The 24887-nt window shown below is 42.6% G+C and overlaps 2 protein-coding genes across 2 annotated transcripts; one reads left to right on the top strand and one right to left on the bottom strand.

The window, feature by feature from the left end:
* The first annotated feature begins 891 nt into the window (after positions 1–891).
* LOC106588553 (uncharacterized) lies at positions 892–11426 on the top strand. The gene is made up of 9 exons (XM_014177682.2): positions 892–1050; positions 2281–2483; positions 3544–3719; positions 8926–9015; positions 9092–9266; positions 9444–9686; positions 9789–10149; positions 10337–10488; positions 10913–11426. The coding sequence occupies exons 1-9, from the start codon at positions 1023–1025 to the stop codon at positions 11087–11089; spliced, it is 1605 nt and encodes a 534-aa protein (XP_014033157.2). The 5' UTR covers positions 892–1022; the 3' UTR covers positions 11090–11426.
* Positions 11414–20333, bottom strand: LOC106588555 (translocon-associated protein subunit beta). Its single transcript, XM_014177686.2, has 6 exons — positions 20198–20333; positions 19146–19303; positions 18644–18742; positions 18410–18518; positions 17728–17805; positions 11414–12168 (listed from the first exon to the last, which is right to left on the bottom strand). The coding sequence occupies exons 2-6, from the start codon at positions 19301–19303 to the stop codon at positions 12058–12060; spliced, it is 555 nt and encodes a 184-aa protein (XP_014033161.2). The 5' UTR covers positions 20198–20333; the 3' UTR covers positions 11414–12057.
* Positions 20334–24887: the final 4554 nt, after the last annotated feature.

Below are 24887 nucleotides of genomic sequence, written 5' to 3'. Positions count from 1 at the left end.
TATTTCAGTGTTAGTTGACCTTATGGTGAACCAATGAGAGCTACTTTGGTCATAGTTAAGCGTAGGCCCAATTTCAATCAATCACAGATACAGGAAATCGCACTGCGGGTTCACTCAGGGGCGAATCCTCAAACCTACCTTACACTTAAGTAAAATGTTTCCTATGTATTTTAAATTAAAGACAGATGGGGTTTCACATAACCAATGACAAAGTCTGCGAGAGGAACAACTTGTGGGGAGGGACAGTTTTAACGTGGTTCACAGAGCTATACATTCTGAGTCATCTCGTTTCCACAGTGCTATTTTCCATCATCTGTAATTTAATGAATTGAGTCCTCCTGAGTCTGTCAGACTAAGTTCAGCTCACTCTTTCATTTTCTCCAGTCCTCCTATCTCTGTTGTCATTTGTTAAGTTGCGGTCCCTCACTCTTCCTGTGTGTGTGTGTGTGTGTGTGTGTGTGTGTGTGTGTGTGTGTGTGTGTGTGTGTGTGTGTGTGTGTGTGTGTGTGTGTGTGTGTGTGTGTGTGCGTGCATGGGTGGGGGCATGTGACTGCCACTTTGTTCTTTGTGCTACTTGTCTCTCAGTTCTCTAACTTGACAAATGCAAAATGTGCACCAAAAAGAGAGCGCTAGGTTACTTGTAGGCAACAGGGTAAAGACTCAGCTCAGCTCATGCAAGTTATTGTTTCTTTTGTGATGGACATGAACAGTTGTTATTTGTAAAAAAAAAAAAAGATCTAAAATATCTATGCACAACTTAGGACATAATTATGTAATTAAGAAATTGGAAAGATTACAATTCCCCTCCCCCACCCACAACTTTTATAGTTTATCTCTCTATTATGTTTCCTCCTCCCCTCTCGCTACCTTCCTCTCTCTCTCTTTCTCTGTCTCTCTTCTCTCTCTCTCTCTCTCTCTCTCTCAACACACACACACACACAGCAGTTGATGTAGAGGAGGAAAGAGATGTTCAGACATCCGTTAATGCAGCCGTCTTGTGACAACCTATTTTAAATGTCATCATGGACTTTGACTACCAGCGCTTAAAAGGTCAGGCTTATACTTTTAACCATTTTATATTCAGCCAGAACCATGTAGGAACAATGTTTTCATTACTAACTCATTTAATATCATTGCTCATATTTACCATTGCTTACATTGGTATTGCCGTTTGAGTCTTTATTAACAAACAATGTATAGTTTAGAAATATGTTTAAAAAGATCATGTCGATCTCACGGACTGTGAATCCTGGCCATAGCTCCATCTATGAATTTGAGAGTGGTTACATTTCCCCATCCCAATCACTCAGCATTATACAAAGCCAAGTGACGGGTCTGCTGTTGGGCTGAAAGAGTTAGAGAGACAGGTTTGTCTGCGCACCTGAAGATTGTGTTAGCCCACTAAGCTAAAACCTACATGCATTAGCTGTGGGAGCTAAGGCCGGTCTCAGAAAAAGGTTACTCATCACACAAGAGTAGTTACCTGATTACCTTGGTTACACTCCACCTTTTCTCCAATAAGATACCAACAGCTAATAGGCATCAACTGACCAAATCTCAGTCACACAAAAAATCTACAACTGTGCTTGTTATAAAATTGATTATTTGTGTGAATTCTACTAGGTGCATCCAATGCACTAATGTGAACATTGCATTATCTACGGTGTTATCTACAATACCTGAAGTTGATGCTAAAAGTGATCTGAATTGCTTGATAGTCAGAGAAAATATGCAGTTTACACCGTTCTAACTTCCATTAATTGCTATGTTTTTTATGTTGTCTTGTGTCTCATGTGTTTTACTACAGTGCCTTCAGAAAGTATTCATACCCCTTGACTTATTCCACATTTTGTTGTGTTACAGTCTGAATTCAAAATTGATTCAATATTTTTTTGTTTCACACAATACCCCATCATGACAAAGTGAAAACATCAAATTCCCCATTAAAATCCGTCAATTTAGGCATTTTTTGCAAGGGCTCAATCCACCGCATCCACCTATGTCGGGCTTCAGCATCTGTTGTGGAAGGTAACCGAGTTACTGCGGTGTTTGTCAGACCATGAGACAAATCGGTCTTCTCACGAAAACTCACAAAATTTGTTCTTAACTGACTTGCCTAGTTAAATAAAATAAAAAAATACTGTACTGTTATTAAGCCCATAATATTTTGTTAGTTCATAATATTGTGTTTGTTAAGTGTAAAAAAATATGGTTTCTGTGGCCGTCACTTTTGTGATGGTTAATGGTTAACTTTATAGATTATTTTGTGTTGGTTTGCAGATGTTGAAATCCTCAAGCGAGAAGAGCGAATCAGCTGCCTGCCAATCCAACCCCAAAAGCATGTACCACGCCAGCATTCTGCTCAAGACCCGCCTACCCGCCAGACTCCTCCAATTAAACCCAGGCGGAGCTTAAAGGTCCCCAAAACCCTTCGTGAGGAGGTGGTGTTACCAGCCAAACAAACCAATGGCCAGGAGAATGAGGTTACAGAATAAACATTTTACATTAGATTTACCAGATCAGTGGAAACTCTACTATTGGGTCAAAATCCTGAAATTTGCATGCTTTTCAATAGTGTTTTCTATGCATGTAGACACGACACAGACAAACATTTGTACAATTTCTACTGTATGTGAATGCTTGTTTTCTAAAATGCATGTCTGTGTATTTGTAGAGGACTTCCTGTAAGCCTCCAGTCAGATTGTCATGTGTGAAACCAGCAGACACACTTTACACCATAAACCACATAGTGCAGTTAGAGACAGACAACTTCCTGTGGCTCGGCAAATAAAAAGGTCCATTTCATGGTGGGATAGAAACGTTAAAATAAAGACAACTGAAAGTAACCTCTCGACGTTCAGCGTTGCATGGGTCAGCCAAGTTCAGATTCTGCGTCTAGAGCCTTCTACAAGATCCTACCGGTTTGATGTGCATAAATGGGAAAGGATAGGTGAAATACTATGATGGGTTTATTTGAAGGTTTAAACCATACATACACATTATAGGCCTTGTTGTCCACTGGCCGCACAGTAACGATGTAGCAGATGCCGGGGACTGTGGTGCCTTGCAGGTTTGTGACAGAGAGCACCAACTGGACGTGCTGCGGGTAGGGCCCAATGTCCAGGATGGCATGTAGGCCACTTTCATGTAGTTGACTGCACGCTGGAACGAAAAAGGCATGGATGAGCATATCAAGTTTTGTCTTCTCAACTGTCTTCTCTTGCTAAGGTAACTTCTGTGGGAACGTATCCAAGCTTACCTGTGTGAACAGCCGTGTTCTCCCTCTCCCGCCCCCTCTCTCCCATCTCTTTCCTTCCCTCTTTCAGACAAGGTGGAGCTATACATATTGCTTATAGTTGGTAGGTGCTATTTCTGGACCAGGCCTTGTTCTCTCATACTCTCTCCTTTTCCCCCTTTTTGTTTTCTTTTCAGTATAGCCTTAAAATCTCCACAATAATGGAAAGATACCCGACAGCACAACAGAGAAACTATTGAATGTGCCTATACATCTCACAACCCTCCCTGTCTATCTCCCTCTATCAGACAGTAGTGAAGAGGGTGCCTCCTGCTCTGACTCTGGGTGGCCCCGGGCCCCTGGAGCCCTTGTCCCCGTCCCTTCGGGCCCACACCCTGCTGTGGTTTGAGAGGACACAGCTTCCCCGCCTGTGTCGGCCTGGTCGTCCAATGCCCCGCTGGCTACATGGCTTCGCCACGCGCAGGTCAGACTGCAAGCACACAGAAACATATACTGGTATACATATCTGCAATAGAAAAAAGAAACATGGCGCATCCAGGGAAACAAGTGCATATGCAAAAAGACCGCAGACACACATGCACACACGTACAATCAAACACACATAAAACACACACATGCACACATACACACGACCACAGATGACACGACAAATACAAAGGGACAAACATACTCATCTTGACCATTCACACTTTGAAAGCCTCAGATGGAGGAGAGATTCTCTCAGATTTAAATTGTGTCTTGTATATAAGATTGTCCACAGTATGGTCCTCAAGTACCTATGTAATTATACTGAACAAAAATATAAACAATTTCAAAGATTTTGCGGAGTTACAGTTAATAAATTAAATAAGTCAATTGAAATTGTTAGGTTCTAAATGAACCTATTAAAACTCACGGCCGATTAGTAAAGCGTAAACCAAGTTTATTCACCAATTGGGTCATTACATCTGCATAAGACAAAAAAACATATTCACGCAAGCACTGATATTTAACCCTTTTTCCTATGCTGAGTCTCCTCCTACACATCTGAACAGCCAATGCATCTCTGTTGCTAGACAGAACCTTAGTGATATCTGTTCTTCCTCACTTCCTCTGACCTGACCTCTGCCCCAAATTGCTCACTCCTCCCCAACTCACGGCTGTCATGGTGACTGGTACCAGACTGTCTTTTCTCCTCCCATAGGAATGTGAACGTTATACATTCCTCTCGCTCCCTCAGTGACATGAATAAGTATATTTCATATTCTCAGAACCCAACAAAATACATTGATTAGGCCCTAATCTATGGATTTCACATGACTGGGCAGGGGCGCATACAATCCAATCAGAATTAGTTTTTCACCACAAAAAGGGGACAGAAATACTCCTCAGTTTCATCAGATGTCCGGGTGGCAGGTCTCAGATGACCCCACAGATGAAGAAGCTGGATGTGTAGGTCCTTGGCTGGCGTGGTTACACGTGCTCTGCGATGTGAGGCCGGTTGGACGTACTTCCAAATTCTTTAAAACAATGTTGAATTCTCTGGCAACAGCTCTGGTGGACATTCCTGCAGTCATCACAACATCACAAGCATTGTGTTGTGTGACAAAACTGCACATTTTAGAGTGGCCTTTTATTGATCCCAGCACAAGGTGCACCTGTGTAATGATCATACTGTTTAATCAGCTTCTTGATATGCCACATCTGTCAGGTGGATGGATTATCTTGACAAAGAATAAAATGCTCCCTACCTGGGATGTAAACAAATTTCTGCGCAGAGTTTGAGGGAATTAAGCTTTTTGTGCATATAGAACATTTCTGGGATCTTTTAACACTTTACATGTTGCGTTTATATTTTTGTTTAGTGTACTTTAACTTGGTCAGGGATAACCATAACTATTCCACTAGAAGAAGTGAAACTGACTTCGCTCCTTTCAGATTTAACCTCTATGGGCCTACGTAACAGCCACTGGCAGCCTGTGGCGCGATTTTCAAAACCTTAAAAATCCTATTACTTCAATTTCTCAAACATATGACTATTTTACAGCTATTTAAAGACAAGACTCTCGTTAATCTAACCACACTGTCCGATTTCAAAAAGGCTTTACAACGAAAGCAAAACATTAGATTATGTCAGCAGAGTACCAAGCCAGAAATAATCAGACACCCATTTTTCAAGCCAGCATATAATGTCACCAAAACCCAGAAGACAGCTAAATGCAGCACTCACCTTTGATGATCTTCATCAGATGACAACCCTAGGACATTATGTTATACAATACATGCATGTTTTGTTCAATCAAGTTCATATTTATATCAAAAACCAGCTTTTTACATTAGCATGTGACGTTCAGAACTAGCATACCCCCCGCAAACTTCCGGGAATTCGCTAACATTTTACTAAATTACTCACGATAAACGTTCACAAAAAGCATAACAATTATTTTAAGAATTATAGATACAGACCTCCTCTATGCACTCGATATGTCCGATTTTAAAATAGCTTTTTGGTGAAAGCACATTTTGCAATATTCTAAGTACATAGCCCAGGCATCACGGGCTCGCTATTTAGACACCCGGCAAGTTTAGCACTCACCATAATCATATTTACTATTATAAAAGTTTGATTACCTTTTGTTGTCTTCGTCAGAATGCACACCCAGGACTGCTACTTCAATAACAAATGTTGGTTTGGTCCAAAATAATCCATCGTTATATCCGAATAGCGGCGTTTTGTTCGAATGCGTTCCAGACACTATCCGAAATAGTAAAGAAGTGTCGCGCGCATGGCGCAATTCGTGACAATAAAATTCTAAATATTCCATTACCGTACTTCGAAGCATGTCAACCGCTGTTTAAAATCAATTTTTACGCCATTTTTCTCGTAGAAAGCGATAATATTCCGACAGGGAATCTCCTTTTCGGCAAACAGAGGAAAAAAATCCCAAAGGCGGGGGCGGTCGGGTCACGCGCATAAGCCCAGTGTCCCTTGATCGGCCACTTGAGAAAGGCGATAATGTGTTTCAGCCTGGGGCTGGAATGACGACATTCTGTTTTTTCCCGGGCTCTGAGCGCCTATGGACGACGTGGGAAGTGTCACGTTAGAGCAGAGATCCTTAGTAAATGATAGAGATGGAAAAGAAGTTCAAGAAATGGTCAGACAGGCCACTTCCTGTAAAGGAATCTCTCAGGTTTTGACCTGCCATTTGAGTTCTGTTATACTCACAGACACCATTCAAAGAGTTTTAGAAAATTTAGGGTGTTTTCTATCCATATGTAATAAGTATATGCATATTCTAGTTACTGGGTAGGAGTGGTAACCAGATTAAATCGGGTATGTTTTTTATCCAGCCGTGTCAATACTGCCCCCTAGCCCTAACAGGTTTTAAGAGTGGTATAGGGGAAGGAAACCTTTTTGTACTCAGCTGCCATTCTTTGGAATAGTCTTCCAAAGACCTTGAAATGCATAACCTCCATGGTCAGTTTCAAGGTCTCACTGAAAAGACTGCTAAATAAACTCAGCAAAAAAAGAAACGTCCTCTCACTGTCAACTGCGTTTATTTTCAGCAAACTTAACGTGTAAATATTTGTATGAACATAACAAGATTCAACAACTGAGACATAAACTGAACAAGTTCCACAAACATGTGACTAATATAAATGGAATAATGTGTCCCTGAACAAAGGGGGGGTCAAAATCAAAAATAGTCCATATCTGGTGTGGCCACCAGCTGCGTTAAGTACTGCAGTGCATCTCCTCCTCATGGACTGCACCAGATTTGCCAGTTATTGCTGTGAGATGTTACCCCACTCTTCAACCAAGGCACCTGCAAGTTCCCGGACATTTCTGGGGGGAATGGCCCTAGCCCTCGCACTTCGATCCAACAGGTCCCAGACGTGCTCAATGGGATTGAGATCCGGACTCTTCGTTGGCCATGGCAGAACACTGACTTGCAGGAAATCACGCACAGAATGAGCAGTATGGCTGGTGGCATTGTCATGCTGGAGGGTCATGTCAGGATGAGCCTGCAAGAAGGGTGCCACATGAGGGAAGATGTCTTCCCTGTAACGCACAGCATTGAGATTACCTGCAATGACAACAAGCTCAGTCCGATGATGCTGTGACACACCGCCCCAGACCATGACAGACCCTTCACTTACCAAATCGATCCCGCTCCAGAGTACAGGCCTCAGTGTAACGCTCATTCCTTCGACGATAAACACGAATCCGACTATCACCCCTGGTGAGACAAAACTGAGACTCGTCAGTGAAGAGCACTTTTTGCCAGTCCTGTCTGGTCCAGCAACGGTGGGTTTGTGCCCATAGGCGACATTGTTGCTGGTGATGTCTGGTGAGGACCTGCCTTACAACAGGCCTTCATCCAGCCTCTCTCAGCCTATTGCGGACAGTCTGAGCACTGATGGAGGGATTGTGCGTTCCTGGTGTAACTCAGGCAGTTGTTGTTGCCATCCTGTACCTGTCCCGCAGGTGTGATGTTCGGATGTACCGATCCTATGCAGGTGTTGTTACATGTGGTCTGCCACTGCGAGGACGATCAGTTGTCCGTCCTGTCTCCCTGTAGCGCTGTCTTAGGTGTCTCACAGTACAGACATTGCAATTTATTGCGCTGGCCACATCTGCAGTCCTAATGCCTCCTTGCAGAATGCCTAAGGCACGTTCACACAGATGAGCAGGGACCCTGGGCATCTTTCTTTTCGTGTTTTTCAGAGTCAGTAAAAAGGCTTTGGATTTTTACGAATTATCTTTGAAAGACAGGGTCCTGAAAAAGGGACGTTTCTTTTTTTGCTGAGTTTAGTAGCAGGTCTCAAAAGTGAGCAGTAGACCAACAGTTCGTGGGTGAGATTTGTTGTTGTTTTTAATGTTTTTAAAATTGTCTAATTCAATCAAATATACAGGTCATATTCATATTCGCACACACACACAAATATTTCTCACTTAGAGAAACAGGTACACATGCAATTGAATCCAAATCTGGGACTGCAGAATTCTCAAAAACAAGCATTTTGTACCTCCTCGTTTCGGCCCAGGTTTGAAGAACACTGTTCGAAAGCTAGATATGTAAACAAAATAGAAAATAGTTCAGAAAGACTACTCCTCAATGGAACCACTTTAGTGTTAAAGGCGCTGCATGGTCAATCCGGCATCTGCATTGACTGTGCAGCATTTATGGTGATACGACCTCTGCAGAAGTCAGGGCATTCATACTTCTTGCACTTCATGGAGCAGCGCAGAGCTCTTGTGAAGGAAGTTGTCAACAAAGTGAGTTTGTGTTTATACTGGACCTCCCGCCCCCCACCTACTGTCAAGCAATCAAATCAATGCGGAGCTATACGGAGCCCTCCTCATTGTTACAGAATTTGGGAGGCGGACGGCAGTGTGGTACGGAGCTCAATTAGGCCTCTGCATGCCTCTGGAGGCACCGCAATTGCGTCACACCCTCCATATGGAGCCTCCGACCACATTTTCGGATCAAGTATAACTTGGCTTTTACTCAGCACTAGAGGGGAACGGATAAGGCGTGACACACACATCATGAGTCAAAGCTAAGACATATAATTGTACACACATACATACATACGTGCTGTGTTTGTACAGCTTATGCAGTTTGTTAAAGATTAATTGTTCTCACTTTTCTCTGTGTGTGTGTCTCTCTCGACTGTTTGGATAGGGAGGCAGAGGAGCTTCTAAAGGACAAGCAGCAGGGCTGTTTCCTGCTCAGGCTCAGCGAGTCAAAGATTGGTTTTGTACTCTCGTACAGGTAAAGTCACAACAGACCACACACACACACACACACTTAAATACATTTTTAGACAGACACACACTTTTCCCCCCAGAGGAAAGGATAGGTGCCGCCATTTCATCATAGAGGAAGAAGAGGGTGGCAGAGGGGCGTGTTACCTCATCGCTGGGGAGAAGAGTCGCCATAGCAGCCTGCAGGAGCTGGTCAGCTATTACACCCAGTTTCCCGTGGGGCCCTTCAACGAGATTCTCACCACGCCCTGTGACGAGGTGCCGAGTACATATTCCACACCATGCCTTCTTCATAAGCGAAAGGGAAATAGTCATTGGCACCACCTAAACATCTAACAAACTTACATTTTATGGCAAACTATCCTTTTAGGTAAACTCAACTGCAACAGTTTGTTTCTCAATCTTTCTCCTTCTCTTTTACTCTCTCTCTCTCAGTCCAGTGAAGCTTGTGAGGGTACAGTTAAACTGGGGTTGCAGGATGAAGGTGGAGAGACAACGAAAGTGACCGAAAACGAAGCCTCATTATATGCACCCTCGGCTCCTGCCGCTGTCCATGTCCAAGAGATATTGGCCAGCTCAGCCCCTACGAACGACTTGGCACCAGAGTATGCTGTGGTGAAGAAGGTGCTAAAAAAGTCCCTTTCTCAATCAGAAAACCAGCTTGGCGAACAGTTGGTGGTGAGGAACTATTGTCACTTTAACATTTGTAAGTTAAACAAACCCACAAAAAAGTCAATACTATTAATGGATTTACAGACTACATGACAAAACATTTTCCAGGTGAGAAATCTGATCCTCCCCGAAGATGTGACAGAACCTGACGTTAGCTGTGCAGGAGCATTTGGGGGGGGGGAGGATGCCTTCGACGCACTGTACGCCCGGGTCAACAAGCCACCAAGCATGCTTTCCCAGACAGATACATCTCCCTACGTCAATGTGGGCAATCCTCCAGGCCAGGAGGTGACAGCGTCCTCCGTCCCTCTCATGCACCGTGGGTCCACGGGGGACCCAAGCTACTGGAAGTTGGAGCCCCTGCACACCTACGAGGAAACCCCTCATCTGGTTCAACGTGAAGAAGAGACAAAGGAACACATCGACTTCTACGCCATGGGGCGCTGGCGGGATGCCGAGAGGAGTGCAGGTGGGCGAGGTGAAAGACAAGACTAGCGACTTGTCTTTCAGGGGTTGTATTGTTATTGGTCTGAGCAAGGCACGGCATGCCTGATTTGACCTGAAATTACACAATACACATTTTTGCATGTCTAGAATGAACAATGAACATATATGACTGTATTCATGTATTACAAAATATCTGCTCTCTTTTGTAGACCCCCAGCATCACCTCTACTCAGAGGTGAACCTAAGGACAAGAGAGGCCCCCAGTCACATCCCCCTTCCAGCCAGGACAGCCCCCAACCGGCCTTTACGACTGCCTCCCAGGCCCGTTAACTGCCCCCCTCAACAAGACGGAAGTGTGCAGGTATTGGAACACCAAACATACATTGTTGTGCATATATTATCTACTCCAGGGGTATCAAACCCTCCATGGAGGGTCTAGTGTCTGCAAGTATTTGGTTTTTCCTTTCAATTAAGACCTAGACAACCAGGTAAAGGGAGTTCTTTACTAATTAGTGATCTTAATTCATCACTCAAGTACACGGGAGTGAAACCCGCCCTCCGTTTGACACGCGATCTACACCATTTTGATAAGAGGTTGGCAATAAAGAAAATAATAGGCTAATGTAATTCTAAATAACTGATGTTAATCAGGCATTTTCAGTAATTGAGTAAAAATTACATTGGTAGATAAGGTCGTTTGGAAATGTTAGATAAAAAATATACAGATTTTATATAAAAGTATTTTGATAAGGTGTTTCATTTCTTTTTTTCATGCATTTTTCTAGCGATGTGGAGATCCCATCTTGTCCTCTTCCCCATCCCGACCTGGAGTCTTTCTGACACCTTGTTCAGAACGACCTTTGACCAAAGACCCGAGCACCAGCATTTATGAACAGATCCCAGAGAGGCCAACCAGCTCAAGGCCTCCGCTGCCTCCACCCAACCCGACCACTCCTTACTAAGACCCTATCATACAACTCCTCTTGTAAACAAAATACTGACCACCTATCTACAATATAGCAAACTATAAACCCTAAACACTCTTCACCAAAGACCCTCTTTGCAAATATTCAGAATTAAGCCTTACTTACTGTACACTTGTATCAACTGATCAAGTTATCTTTTCTATTTAACGCAAGAGGCTAGAGACAGTCCTGAATGTCAATATGTGTGCCAAAAATGCATATACATTAGTTGTGCTCCATTTTCTGTCCCGATCTACCCTTGAAGTGTACACTTGCGCACTACCCCACAAAGATAGAGAAATGTGTAAAAATACAAGAATCTCACTTTATAAAACTCTGCTTGTTTATTTTCCAAACACAAAGCCTCACCCAGAACCACCTGGGAAACTATCCACTTTTTTTCTGTAGAAATGACTGAGGGTTTCAAAACAAATTAATTACAAAATAAAACAAAAGGCAAAAAGTTCATGTCATTCTTGCATTGCAGCTGTAGTCTGACTTGGACACCCCTCTGTATATGTACTGTATGTAATGCATGTGCGTGTGTATGGAATAGAATAACCAGCAATGAAACCACTGGCCCATTCTCGCCATCATCGAACGCTACAGTCCACAAAGCTCATAATTCCACAATCAATCACAAGGAAGCACATCTTCCCAGATCACTCATATTACATGTTTTGTTTTACCCCAATATGGGTAAGTATGCTATTACGGCCACTCCTCCCATCCTGAGTTACTAATACCCTTTTCACACTACTGAGCAGAGATGTACTGCACTAGTCTGGATGCACATCCAGCATGGTTACTGGAACTATGCTGGATGTGCATAGTGACAAGAAAATATCTGAGCCAGCACAGTACGGTTTATGTCAGCACAATAGTGTGAAAAGGTGCAAGTTCTTGAACCCAAACCCTGTGCCCCCCACCCCCACCATAGCTAGTTCCACAGTGAAGAGTAGTATTCAGTTCTTCTTGGCCTTGGGCGAGTTGTACTTCCTCTTGCTAGAGAACCACAGGAGCAGGGGGATGCCGATGGAGGGGAGGGTCATTACGCCAAAGGCGGCCCAGTCCAGCTGGAGGGAGAAAGAGAGAGGGGGGGTGAGAGAAGAGGGAGATGTGTGGAGGTCACAGCCAATTAAAAGGCCTAGGTCAAATTTAGCAAGAAAACTTTTGGAAAACAGGAAAATACTTCTAGAACTCGTCCATCAAAAACATATTTTTGTTACAAAACCCTACTGAAGTGGGGTTCTATTTAAATTGTATACAAAATGGACAGAGTGGAGAATAAAACAAAATGAACCATGGTTGTTTGTAGTCTAGTTTGTTTGGGGTGGCTGCTCACTCGTTAGTAAACAGAGGCCCTGACAGTTATTTTCATGTGTTCCATCAATTGAGGATAGGACCGGCTTGGGCGGTATCCTGATTGTCATACTGGGATATTCGGCAATACTGGCATTGAACACAAGGGTTGAGCTGTTTTCAAACACTACTGATAGCATTGCTAACCTTCGGATTACAGAGTAACAAATGCATGTAAAATCACAGAGAATGCTAACGAGCGCATTGTGAACATAACGTAGTTTGACCCAAACTATACAAGTAACTCAAAAATGCTACTCAGTTTCCTGCACGAACAAAACAAATATTAGCCAGCAAGGCTCTTGATCCAGGACGGGATTCTCTGCTGTTAGCTTCTTCAAAAATCAAGCATTCGCTTGCTAACAACTTAGCCAACTAGCAACTAAATTAGCAAACCATATGCACAAGTGCAGATCATTTAGCACATTTTAGTTCTAAGATATCTAGACAGGAAACATTTAGTTGTGAATTCCATACTGTAAGTAGATCACCTTGCTGCATAACAGTGAGTGACTCACAAGGCTCCGGTCTCTCGTCGCTGTGTGCGCTTAAACAAACACCACGTGACCCCTGACTGGGGACTACAGTAAGCTTCATAATGTGACAGGCGAAATAAAGGCAACATTCTTTATCTCTTAACTATTGCACAAGTTACATGACTGCAGGTATTTACTTAAAAAGTAATATTCAAAGAAATGGAATTCTAAGAACGACAACAAAGGTCTGGTTTCCTGGACTCAGACTGAGCCCATTTCTACACTAAAAAGAACTTCCAATAAAAGGTTCTCCATTGAGCATGATATTAAGACTATTAGCCATGTTCCCTCTAAGCTCCCTGGAACTGCCGCCCAGAAGAAATATCAACCTGCTCAGAGAAGCATGAGATTAGAAAGTTCAGTTCAGAGTTTCCCCCCTTAGTTAACAATATCACCATTTCCCTTAACTGTGGGAATTGTGATCGAATCACTGCAATATTAGCCACTTTCAATGCAACATACAGAAACAAACTATGCAAGACTTAGTATGCAAAATTAACTATGCAAGAGATCTTGTAGGCAGAACACATCGGAACAGGATTCTATTACACTGACACATAAGACTCAGCCTGGTCTGTGTCAGCCCGGTCTGTGTTGTACTCCACACAAACCAGTGTGGCATAGCCAATCAGAGCGGCAGTAGGTCTATATGCAAATAGACCAATTGCCATATGGATCTTTGCCATTCACTTTGAACTGCCTTTACAGCATGAGTGGTCGTGAGTAATGCGCTTGTTTTGCAATCAAAGAGAGCGCTGCATGTAACCATGTGTGCACATTTGTTCATATCCTTTGCTAGTTAGAAAGTTACAAGCCCAGTTATAGATAATTTGTAGTGCATCCTACAAGAGGACAAAACATGTACATTTCTAGACATCTTTGAAACAGAGTTGGGAAAAATAGCTTCTTTTTTTACTTAAAGGGTCAGTGTTGTATTTTGAGACAGGCTTGAATAACCTATGTAGCCAATAGGAAGAGGGTATCACAATTTGTCTGATTCTGTCATAATGGTATGGGAATAACAATGCATTTTATTTTGTAAAGTGTTTTTTTGTTGTTGCATCAAACACCACAACATTTTCAGTCACCTTGTCAGAAGGGCAAGTGGATAAAGTGGTTAATGTCAAGCTCCGCATGTTCTAAAAACTGCTACTGTAAGCTGAATGATAGAACAGCTATTTCAATGTTAAAATGTTATGGGATGCATTTTCTCCATTGTTTTTAATGGTAGGCCTACATTATGGTTAAATAGCCACAGTAGCCTACTTGACCACTGTCTGAAACTAACTTAAAGCAGGTACAGCCTCAGTGTTCACAGTTAACGCGGAAGTTGCACAGAATTTTCAATGTTCAAGTTAGAGCTCAGCAGACTTGAAATTTGCTCAGTTCCAGAAAAAAAAAGTGAGGGAACATTGACTAGGAGTAAGCTTAATCTGGGTCCAGAAAATCAGCCCGGAGGGCATCAAGTTAAACTGCGGCTTCGTTAAGAAGTCGGACCCCTAGACTTTTTCCACATTGATGAGGAATGTCTGTAATGTAACAATCTACACACAATACCCCATAAAGACAAAGCAAAAAGAGGTTTAGACATTTTTGCAAATTTATTACAAACAAAAAACTGATATATCACATTTACTTAAGTATTCAGACCCTTTACACAGTACTTTGTTGAACCACCTTTGGCAGCCTCAAGGCTTCTTGGGTATGACGCAACAAGCTTGGCACACCTGTATTTAGTGAGTTTCTACCATTCTTCTCTGCAGATCCTCACAAGCGCTGTCAGGTTGGATGGGGAGCGTCGCTGCACTGCTATTTTCAGGTCTCTACAGAGATGTTCGATTGGGTTCAAGTCCGGGCCACTCAAGGACATTGAGACTTGACCTGAAGCCACTCCTGCATTGTGTTGGCTGTGTGCTTAAGGCCATTGTCCTTTTGGAAGGTGAAACTTTGCCCCAGTCTGAGATCCTGAGCGCTCTGGTGCAGGTTTTCATCAAGGATCTCTTTGTACATCGCTCCGTTCATCTTTCCCTCAACCCTGTCTAGTCTGCCAGTCCTGGCCCTGAAAAACATCCCAACAGTATGCTGCCACCACCATGCTTCACCATGTGGATTGTGCCAGGTTTCCTCCAGATGTGATGCTAGGCATTCAAGCCAAAGAGTTCAATCTTGGTTTCATCAGCCCAGAGAATCTTTTAGGTCAGAGTCCTTTAGGTGCCTTTTGGCAAACAAGCTGGCTGAGTGGCTTCCGTCTGGCCACTACCATAAAGGCCTGATTGGTGGAGTGCTGCAGAGATGGATGTCCTTCTGGAAGGTTGTCCCATCGCCACAGAGAAACTCTGGAGCTCTGTCAGAGGGACCATAGGGTTCTTGGTCAGCTCCGTGACCAAGGCCCTCCTTCCACAATTGCTCAGTTTGGCCAGGCGGCCAGCTCAAGGTAGAGTCTTGGTTGTTCCAAACTACTTCCATTTAAAAAAGATGGAGGCTACGGTGTTCTTGGGGACCTTCAATGCTGCAGAAATGTTTTGGTACCCTTCCCCGGATCTGTGCCTAGACACAATCCTGTCTCGGAGCTCTACCTTTGACCTCATGGCTTGGTTTTTGCTCTGACATTCACTGTCAAATGTGGGACCTTATAGACAGGTGTATAACTTTCCAAATCACATCAACAAAATTTACCACAGGTGGACTCCAATCAACTTGTAGAAAAATCTCAAGGATGATCAATGGAAACAGGATGCACCGGAGCTCAATTTCTAGTCTTATAGCAAAAGGTCTGAATACTTGTAAATAAAAGGTTCATTTTAAATTTTTAATACATTTGCAAAAACCTGAAAACCTGTTTTCGCTTTGTCATTATGGGGTATTGTGCGTAGATTGATGAGGAAAAAATATAATTGAATCAATTTTAGAACAAGGCTGTAACGTAACAATGTGGAAAAGGTCAAGGCGTTGAATACTTTCCGAATGCACTGTGTATGCGTATGTATATGTACAGTACCAGTCAAAAGTTTGGACACACCTACTCATTCAAAGGTTTCTTTATTTTTACTATTTTCTATTGTAGAATAATAGTGAAGACATTAAAACTATGAAATAACACACATGGAATAATGTAGTATCCCCCCCAAAAAGTGTTATAATTTGATTTATTTTAAATTTGAGATTCTTCAAAGTAGCCACCCTTTGCCTTGATGACAGCTTTGCACACGATTGGCATTCTCTTAACCAGCTTCATGAGATAGTCACCTGGAATGCATTTAAATTAACAGGTGTGCCTTGTTCAAAGTTAATTTGTGGAATTTCTTTCCTTCTTAATTGCGTTTGAGCCTATTTTTATTTTACTAGGCAAATCAGTTAAGAACAAATCCTTATTTACAATGACTGCGTACCCCGGCCAAACTCTAACCCGGACGACACTGGGCCAATTGCGCGCCACCCTATGGGACTCCCAATCACAGCCGGTTGTAATACAGCCAGGAATCGAACCAGGGTCTGTAGTGACGACTCCAGCACTGAGATGCAGTGCCTTAGACCGCTGCGCCACTCGGGAGCCCAAAAGTTGTGTCGTGACAAGGTAGGGGAGGTATACAGAAGATAGCTCTATTTGGTAAAAGACCAAGTCCATATTATGGCAAGAACAGCTCAAATAAGCAGAGAAATGACAGTGCATTACTTTATGATGGAACTGGCTCTCATGAGGACCGCCACAGGAATGGGAGACCCAGAGTTACCTCTGCTGCAAAGGATAAGTTCATTAGAGTTACCATCCCCCGAAATTGCAGCCCAAATAAATGCTTCAGAGTTCAAGTAACAGACACATCTCAACATCAACTGTTCAGAGGAGAATGCGTGAATCAGGCCTTCATGGTCAAATTGCTGCAAGAAACCACTACTAAAGGACACCAATAAGAAGACTTGCTTGGGCCAAGAAACACGAGCAATGGACATTAGACAAGTGGAAATCTGTTCTTTGGTCTGATGAGTCCAAATTTGTGAGAAGCAGAGTAGGTGAAGGGATTATCACCGCATGTGTGGTTCCCACTGTGAAACATGGAAGAGGTGTGATGGCGATTTGCTGGTGACACTGTTGGTGATTTATTTAGAAGTCAAGGCACACTTAACCAGCATGGGTACCACAGCACTCCGCAGCGATACGCCATCCCATCTGCTTTGTGCTTAGTGGGACTATCATTTGTTTTTCAACAGAACAATGACCGACCCAACACACCTCCAGGCTGTGTACGGGCTATTTGACCAAAGAGAGTGATGAGTGCTGCATCAGATTACCCGACATCAACCCAATTGAGATGGTTTGGGATGAGTTGGACCGCAGAATGAAAGAAAAGTTGGTTGAGAGAATGCCAAGTGTGCAAAGCTGTCATCAAGGCAAAAAGGTGGCTACTTTTAAGAATCTCAAATATAAAATCTATTTTGATTTGTTTAACTATTTTTGTGTTACTACAATATACCATGTGTGTTATTTCATAGTTGATGTCTTTACTATTATTCTACAATGCAGAAAATAGTACAAATAAAGAAAAACCCTTGAATGAGTAGATGTTTCCAAACTTTTGACTGGTACTGTACATACGCATACATAGTGCATTCGGAAAGTATTCAACCCCTTGACCTTTTCCACATTGTTACGTGGAAACTTTTGACTGGTACTTTTGTAAGAGGTCTTTGAGAGAAGTCTACTATAACCATGCCAATGGTTTGAAAGGACGAATGATTTACATAGTGGGGGGAGAAACGCCTGTCAAACTCCCTCTGAGCCAAGATCCCGCCCTGTCCGGGGGCGCTGGTGTAGCCAACCTGCAGGAAGAAGACATAAGGTTTAATTTCCACAAAAGGTCATGAACATCACTACTCTGCATCAGTCTCTAGTTCAATTGACTAGAGGGAGTTTCCAATGGCTTGAAATCAATAACAGGAAGTCTGCAATTGCATAAAAACAATTTTGCCAGTAAATCAACACCAGCCTAATAGTAGGCCAGTGTGTTAGGCTACATTCTGCACATTAATGTAGCAGTGGAAAAGTTCTAGGCTGGAGAGAGCAGCAGAGAAAAGAGTGAGTCTGCATCAGACCCGAGTTCAAATACTTCAGCTCTGCTTGATTGAGCACGCCTTTTGCAATGGAACCAATACAAAAGCATAAAAAGTTCAAACCCTGACCACATGCCACTGCTAAAGCAAACAAAGTATTTGAAAGGTTTCAAATAGTATTTCAACCCAGGTCTGGGGCCATATTTATAAAGCATTTCAGAATAGGAGTGCTGATCTAGGATAAAGTCCACGGTGTCCATGCAATCTTATTCATTATGACGTAAATGGGGAAAAACAAATCCTAGATCAGTATTCCTACTACGCTTGATGAATACAGGCCATGATCTCCATAGAGGATTTTACTCTCCCTTACCACTACATGTCCTCCCTCCTGAGCCAGGTAGCTGACGGAGGCAGAGGTGAAGTTGAAGTATCCGGCCTTCAGGGGGCGCAGTACCACAGTATGAGAGACATTGCTGGCACTGGGTAGGGTTAAGGTACAAACAACAACTAGAGAAACTGATAAGACTTCAGGGTACAATGCGGGCTTCATTGAAAAAGATTGGTGCTTTGAAACACATTTTAGGATTGTGTCTTTAAAGGATACGGGGCGATCCGGTCCCATTTCACATTCAGCATCCCGGAGACGATGCCAAAATCTTCAGGTGGGAAGGAGTCATCAGACAGCTCGACCTCTAGGGCAGCGCTGTGGAGCGGAGATCAAGTTAAGGTGGATTTTGAAACCACCCACGTCGGGATAAGGGTACAGAATTGGGACTAAACCAATAAAACAATACATTTCTTTTCAGCACACAGACTGACATTCAATGCCTTGTATTGGCACAGCTTCTCACACAATGTAGTTTTTCCATAATGTGGGGCTTCCATCAATGCCCCTGAGGCTGGGTTTCAACGTGCATTTTCAGTTTCCTTTTCTTCACAAACAATGACTGGAACTAGAATGGATGTGTTTCCACCATAATCCATGCAGTGTTGTAGCAATCAATTCAGATCATTGCTTTTGAAGGATTTGAAGCCATTCAAGACTAGTGTAATATCAGGTATTATTTGACATAGGCTAGGGAGAGATGGATGATGTTGTACAATACCTGGTTCCAACGTTGTAGATGTTGTACTGCAGTGTGAGGTCACGGCCTTCAACAGCGTAACGGTTCAACAGGGACTTGGAAGCCAACAGACGAGCCCCCTCCTCTCCTGTCCCCAGACCCAGTAGAGCCAGTAGAGCAAAAACGTACAGGGACCTCATCTGCAACAGAGTAGAAAACTCAATTGCCATTACATTACATAGTAGAAAAGTAGCGTGTGTATTTCAGTTTATTCAATGCATCTTTGATCCAAGACAAAGTTATACATTTTAAGAAAAATATGTACTGTATATTCCTTACGTAATATTCCTAAATATTGCCAAACAAAGCAAAAACGAAGTGCCAACTAGCTATCTTAGTGACGATAACGTTACCGATGCCATTCTTGGCCAAAGCGACAGACAATATTTTATTCTCTCGTGTCAAAACTATACCGTTCTCAACATAGTACTATAGTAATGGATAATTCAATACATCTACTTAACGTTAGCTCGTGACGTGAATATAGATTATAGGCCAATCTACCACAATCTTGATTAAAAAAAATAGAACAAACTCACTCAAAGAAAGCATACGTGTACATGTTGCCAACTTTGAGCTAGGCGCTATGGGATTTATTCTAGCATGGCTAGCGACCTATGTAACGTTAACTGACTACAGTAACTACATTAAGACCAGATGTTAAAATGAAAGATTACTGTTATCTAGCTTGAATTGACTATAAAAATACATGGTCAACCATTCTGCCAAACAATGTTAACCCGTTTGAAAAAAGTAACATTACGAGAAGATGCTAGTTAACGTTAGCAGCTAGATACAGTACCTAACTAACGTTAGCTAGCAAGCAATTAGCCCCCAAGCTTATGCTTACGTGTACTTGGCTAAAAACTGGGAAGACGACTGACAGTCAAGATTGTAGTCAACTTGCAAATTGTATATTTAAAAATAATACGCGAATTGTTGACAAGGTATTAAAACGCGTGATTTCCTCAGTCTGTTTGATACTAACAGAAGATAAAACGCTACAAACCACAATAGATAAAGCAGAGTCTTACCTTCTTTCGTGTCACAAATCAGCAAGGAAAGAACGTCTCTTCTTCTGTGGATTTTTATTTGGCGGTTGGCAACCAACTTTAAGGCGCATTATTACCGCCACCAACTGGACTGGAGTGTCGTCTAGAGACAGTGACGTTCTCAAGCCTTCCCAATAATATCGTCTCCTCCCTAAGGAAACGAAATACATAATTAAATAGCACAACCCCTGAATATTTCCCCAGCAGTTCACTTAATCCTGTCTCTTCAACCCCATTACTCCTCAAATCGAATAACAATCTCTCCCTTTCTCTCACATATTTCTGGCACTGAAATAGAAAATGTTCCACTGTCTCCAACTCCTCCTGACAATGATCACACCTCCCAGTCAGATGTTTCCCCACCACTTTCAATGTACTATTTAGCCTTGTGTCCCAGACTCAGCCTTGTAACTACACTTTCTTCCCTTCTCTCTGTCTGAGGACCTCCCTGCCCCCACCTTTTCCTGGATTTTATACAGGTGTCTTCCCTTACTCTTCCTGTTCCACTACACTTGCCACTTATTTTTAACCACTGTTCAAATCAAATGTAATTTGTCACATGCGCCGAATACAATAGGTGTAGACCTTACAGTGAAATGCTTACTTACAAGCCCTTAACCAACAATGCAGTTAAGAAAAATAGATAAGTAAAAAAATATATATATATACACACACACACACACACACACACACACACACACACACACACACACACACACACACACACACACACACACACACACACACACACACACACACACACACACACACACACACACACACACACACACACTACCAGTCAAAAGTTTCAGAACGCCTACTCATTCAAGGGTTTTTCTTTATTTATTTTTTTACTATTTTCTATATTGTAGAATAATAGTGAATTCATCAAAACTATGAAATTACACATATGGAATCATGTAGTATCCAAAAAGTGTTCTACAAATCAAAATATATTTTATATTTAAGATTCTTCAAATAGCCACCCTTTGCCTTGATGACAGCTTTGCACACTCTTGGCATTCTCTCAACCAGCTTCATGGAATGCATTTCAATGAACAGGTGCGCCTTCTTAAAAGTTAATTTCTGGAATTTCTTTCCTTCTTAATGCGTTTAAGCCAATCAGTTGTGTTGTGACAAGGTATCAGAGAGAACAGTCTATTACTAGGGTGGCTGGAGTCTTTGACAATTTTTAGGGCCTTCCTTTGAAGCTTGGCCCCAGTGATTAACTGGGCCGTATGCACTACCCTCTGTAGTGCCTTGCAGTCGGAGGCCGAGCAGTTGCCATACCAGGCAGTGATGCAACCAGTCAGGATGCTCTCGATGGTGCAGCTGTAGAACTTTTTGAGGATCTGAGGACCCATGCCAAATCTTTTCAGTCTCCAGAGGGGGAATAGGGTTTGTCATGCCCTCTTCACGACTGTCTTGATGTGTTTGGACCATGATAGTTTGTTGGTGATGTGGACACCAAGGAACTTGAAGCTCTCAACCTGCTCCACTACAGCCCCATTGATGAGAATGGGGGCGTGATCAGTCCTCCTTTTCCTGTAGTCCACAATCATCTCCTTTGTCTTGATCACTTTGAGGGACAGGTTGTTATCCTGGCACCACAGTGCAGGACTCTGACCTCCTCCCTATAGGATGTCTCATTGTTGTCGGTGATCAGGTGTTGTCGGTGTTGTTGGTCAGCGTGGCATATGTGTTGTTGCTAACCCTCACCACCTGTGGGCGTCCCATCAGGAATCCAGGATCCAGTTGCAGAGGGAGGTGTTCAGTCTCATGTTCCTTGGCTTAATGATGAGCTTGGAGGGCACTATGGTGTTGAATGCTGAGCTGTAGTCAAGGCTAGTTGAGAGCTCCATGAACACGATTATGCCTAACATTTTTAGAAGCATTAGACCAGAACCTTGATACTGTTTGACGTCTAAATTTGAACATTAGTCATTAAGAGTAAGCTCCAAAATTCTTCTCTTCATGACTAATGTTCAAACGTAGACGTCAAACAGTATCAAGGTTCTGGTCTAATGCTTCTAAAAATGTTTCACTTTTAAGTAGGTGTTCATCTTTCCAGGTGGGAGAGGGCAGTGTGGAGTGCAATCGAGATTGCATAATCCATGGATCTGTTGGGGCGGTATGCGAATTGGAGTGGGTCCAGGGTTTCTGGGATGATGGTGTTGATGTGAGCTACGAGCAGCCTTTCAAAGCATTTCATGGCTACAGATGTGAGTGCCTCATGGTGATAGTGTAAAGTGGTTGTTCCACTAGATATCATAAGGTGAATGCACCAATTTGTAAGTCGCTCTGGATAAGAGTGTCTGCTAAATGACGGAAATGTAAATGTAAATAGTAATTTAGACTGATTACATTGGCGTTCTTGGGCACAGGGAATATGGTGCTCTGCTTGAAACATGTGGGTATTACAGACTGGGTCAGGGAGAGCATGAAAATGTCAGTGAAGACTCTTGGCAGCTGGTCAATGCATGCTCTGAGTACGTGTCCTGGTAATACGTATGACTCTGCTGCCTTGTGAATGTTAACTTCTTTAAAGGTCTTACTCACATTGAATCTGTGATGACGCTCTCCAGAGCCAGTCTTAGTCCTGTATTGACACTTTGCTGTTTGATGGTTTGTCGGAGGGCGCAGTGGGATTTCTTATAAGCATCCGGGTTAATGTTCTGTTCCTTGAAAGCGGCAGCTCTAGCCTTTAGCTCAGTGCTCAAATCTGTGCAGGGAGCTGAAGGTTCGAGTTGCCAAACGTCAGCCTCGAAACCTTAATGACTTGGAGAAGATCTGCAAAAAGGAGTGGGACAAAATCCCTCCTGAGATGTGTGCAAACCTGGTGACCAACTACAAGACCTCTGTGATTGGCAACAAGGGTTTTGCCACCAAGTACCAAGTCATGTTTTGCAGAGGGGTCAAATACATATTTCCCTCATTAAAATGCAAATCAATTTATAACATTTCTGACATGCGTTTTGGGGGATTTTTTTGTTGTTATTCTGTCTCTCACTGTTCAAATAAACCTACCATTAAAATTATAGACTGATAATTTCTTTGTCAGTGGGCAAACGTACAAAATCAGCAGGGGATCAAATACTTTTTTCCCTCACTGTAACTCTACCCCAGCTGACAAGGCTCAGCAGAAGTACAATTTAAGATGGGTGTTTAATTATAATTTGTATATGTTTTTCTGTACAATTGTTCTCTGTGATTTTATCTTTAGAAACATGATTAGTTGAATGCGTAGACTGTAAGTCGCTCTGGAGAAAAGCGTCTGGCCTGCTAAATGACCGAAAGGTTAATGTAAGATGAGAACATCAAACTATGCTAAACAAAATATAAACGCAACATGCAACAATTTCAACTTTTTTACTGAGTTACAATTCATCAGTCAATTTAAATCAATTAATTAGGCCCTAATCTCGGGATTTCACATGACTGGACAGGGGCGCAGCCATGGATGGGTCTGGGAGGGCATAGGCCCACCCACTGGGGATTCAGGCCCAGCCAGTCAGAATGAGTTTTCCCCCACAAAAGGGTTTTATTACAGACAGAAATACTCCTCAGTTTTATCAACTGTCCGGGTGGCTGGTCTCAGACGATCCCGGAGTTGAAGAAGCCGGATGTGGAGGTCCTGGGCTGGCGTGGTTACACATGGTCTGCGGTTGTGAGGCTGGTTGGGCGTACAGCGAAATTCTCTAAAACTATGTTGGAGGCGGCTTATGGTAGAGAAATTAGCATTAAATTATTCTGTCAACAGCTCTGGTGGACATTCTTCTAGTCAGCATGCCAATTGCAATTGCATGCTCCCCCAAAACTTGAGACATCTGTGGCATTGTGTTTGGTTATAACATTGCACATTTCATAGTGGCCTTTTATTGTCCCCAGCACAAGGTGCACCTGTGTAATGATCATGTTGTTTAATCAGCTTCTTGGTATGCCACACCTGTCAGGTGGAGGGATTATCTTGGCAAAGGGGATATTTTCAGTAACAGGGATGTAAAGAAATGTCTGCCAAAAATGTAGAGAAATACGCTTTTTGTGCATATTGAACATTTCTGGGATCTTTTATTTCAGCTCATGAAACATGGGACCAACACTTTGCATGTTGCGTTTATATATTTTTTCAGTATACATAAAAGAAATGCTCAGAAATGTCAGTTTTTCTTTTAGTTCTATTAAACAAAAGGATCGCAGTTCTGTTTTCACTGGTATGAAACAATCTAAAGAACAGTGTGGAAGTGGTGTGTGGATGTCTGAGCTTGGTGGACCAATTACTGGTTGTGCTAATGAAACTCATATTAGGTAGCAGCAACAAGGACATCACCTTCAGGGTTATTATAACAGAATGCCAATAGCTATTTTGAGAAACTGGTGTGCTCCCTGTAACGCCAAAGGCATTAAAACCTCTTATCAAGTGGACAAGCAAGAATGTATCCAAAATATTTAAAAAAGAGATTAAAAAGATGTAGAAGCATCATTGATTGTACTGAGATTTTCTTTGACAGACCTACAAATCTGAACTCAGAGCTCAGCGAAACGCTTAGAGCTGAAGCTCTCAGAAAATGATTGTGCCTTCCTTGTGGAACTGGAAACTGGAAAATAGACTACTGTTGCATTGTTACTTTGTATACTATTCTCTTGCTCCTGGTTTGAATGAACTTGTGTTTTT

The sequence above is a fragment of the Salmo salar genome, chromosome ssa27 (genome assembly GCF_905237065.1).
Source record: "Salmo salar chromosome ssa27, Ssal_v3.1, whole genome shotgun sequence".
Classification (NCBI taxonomy): Eukaryota; Metazoa; Chordata; class Actinopteri; order Salmoniformes; family Salmonidae; genus Salmo; species Salmo salar.
Note: the sequence above shows the minus strand (reverse complement) of the source record. Positions and strands in the feature narration are given on the sequence as shown.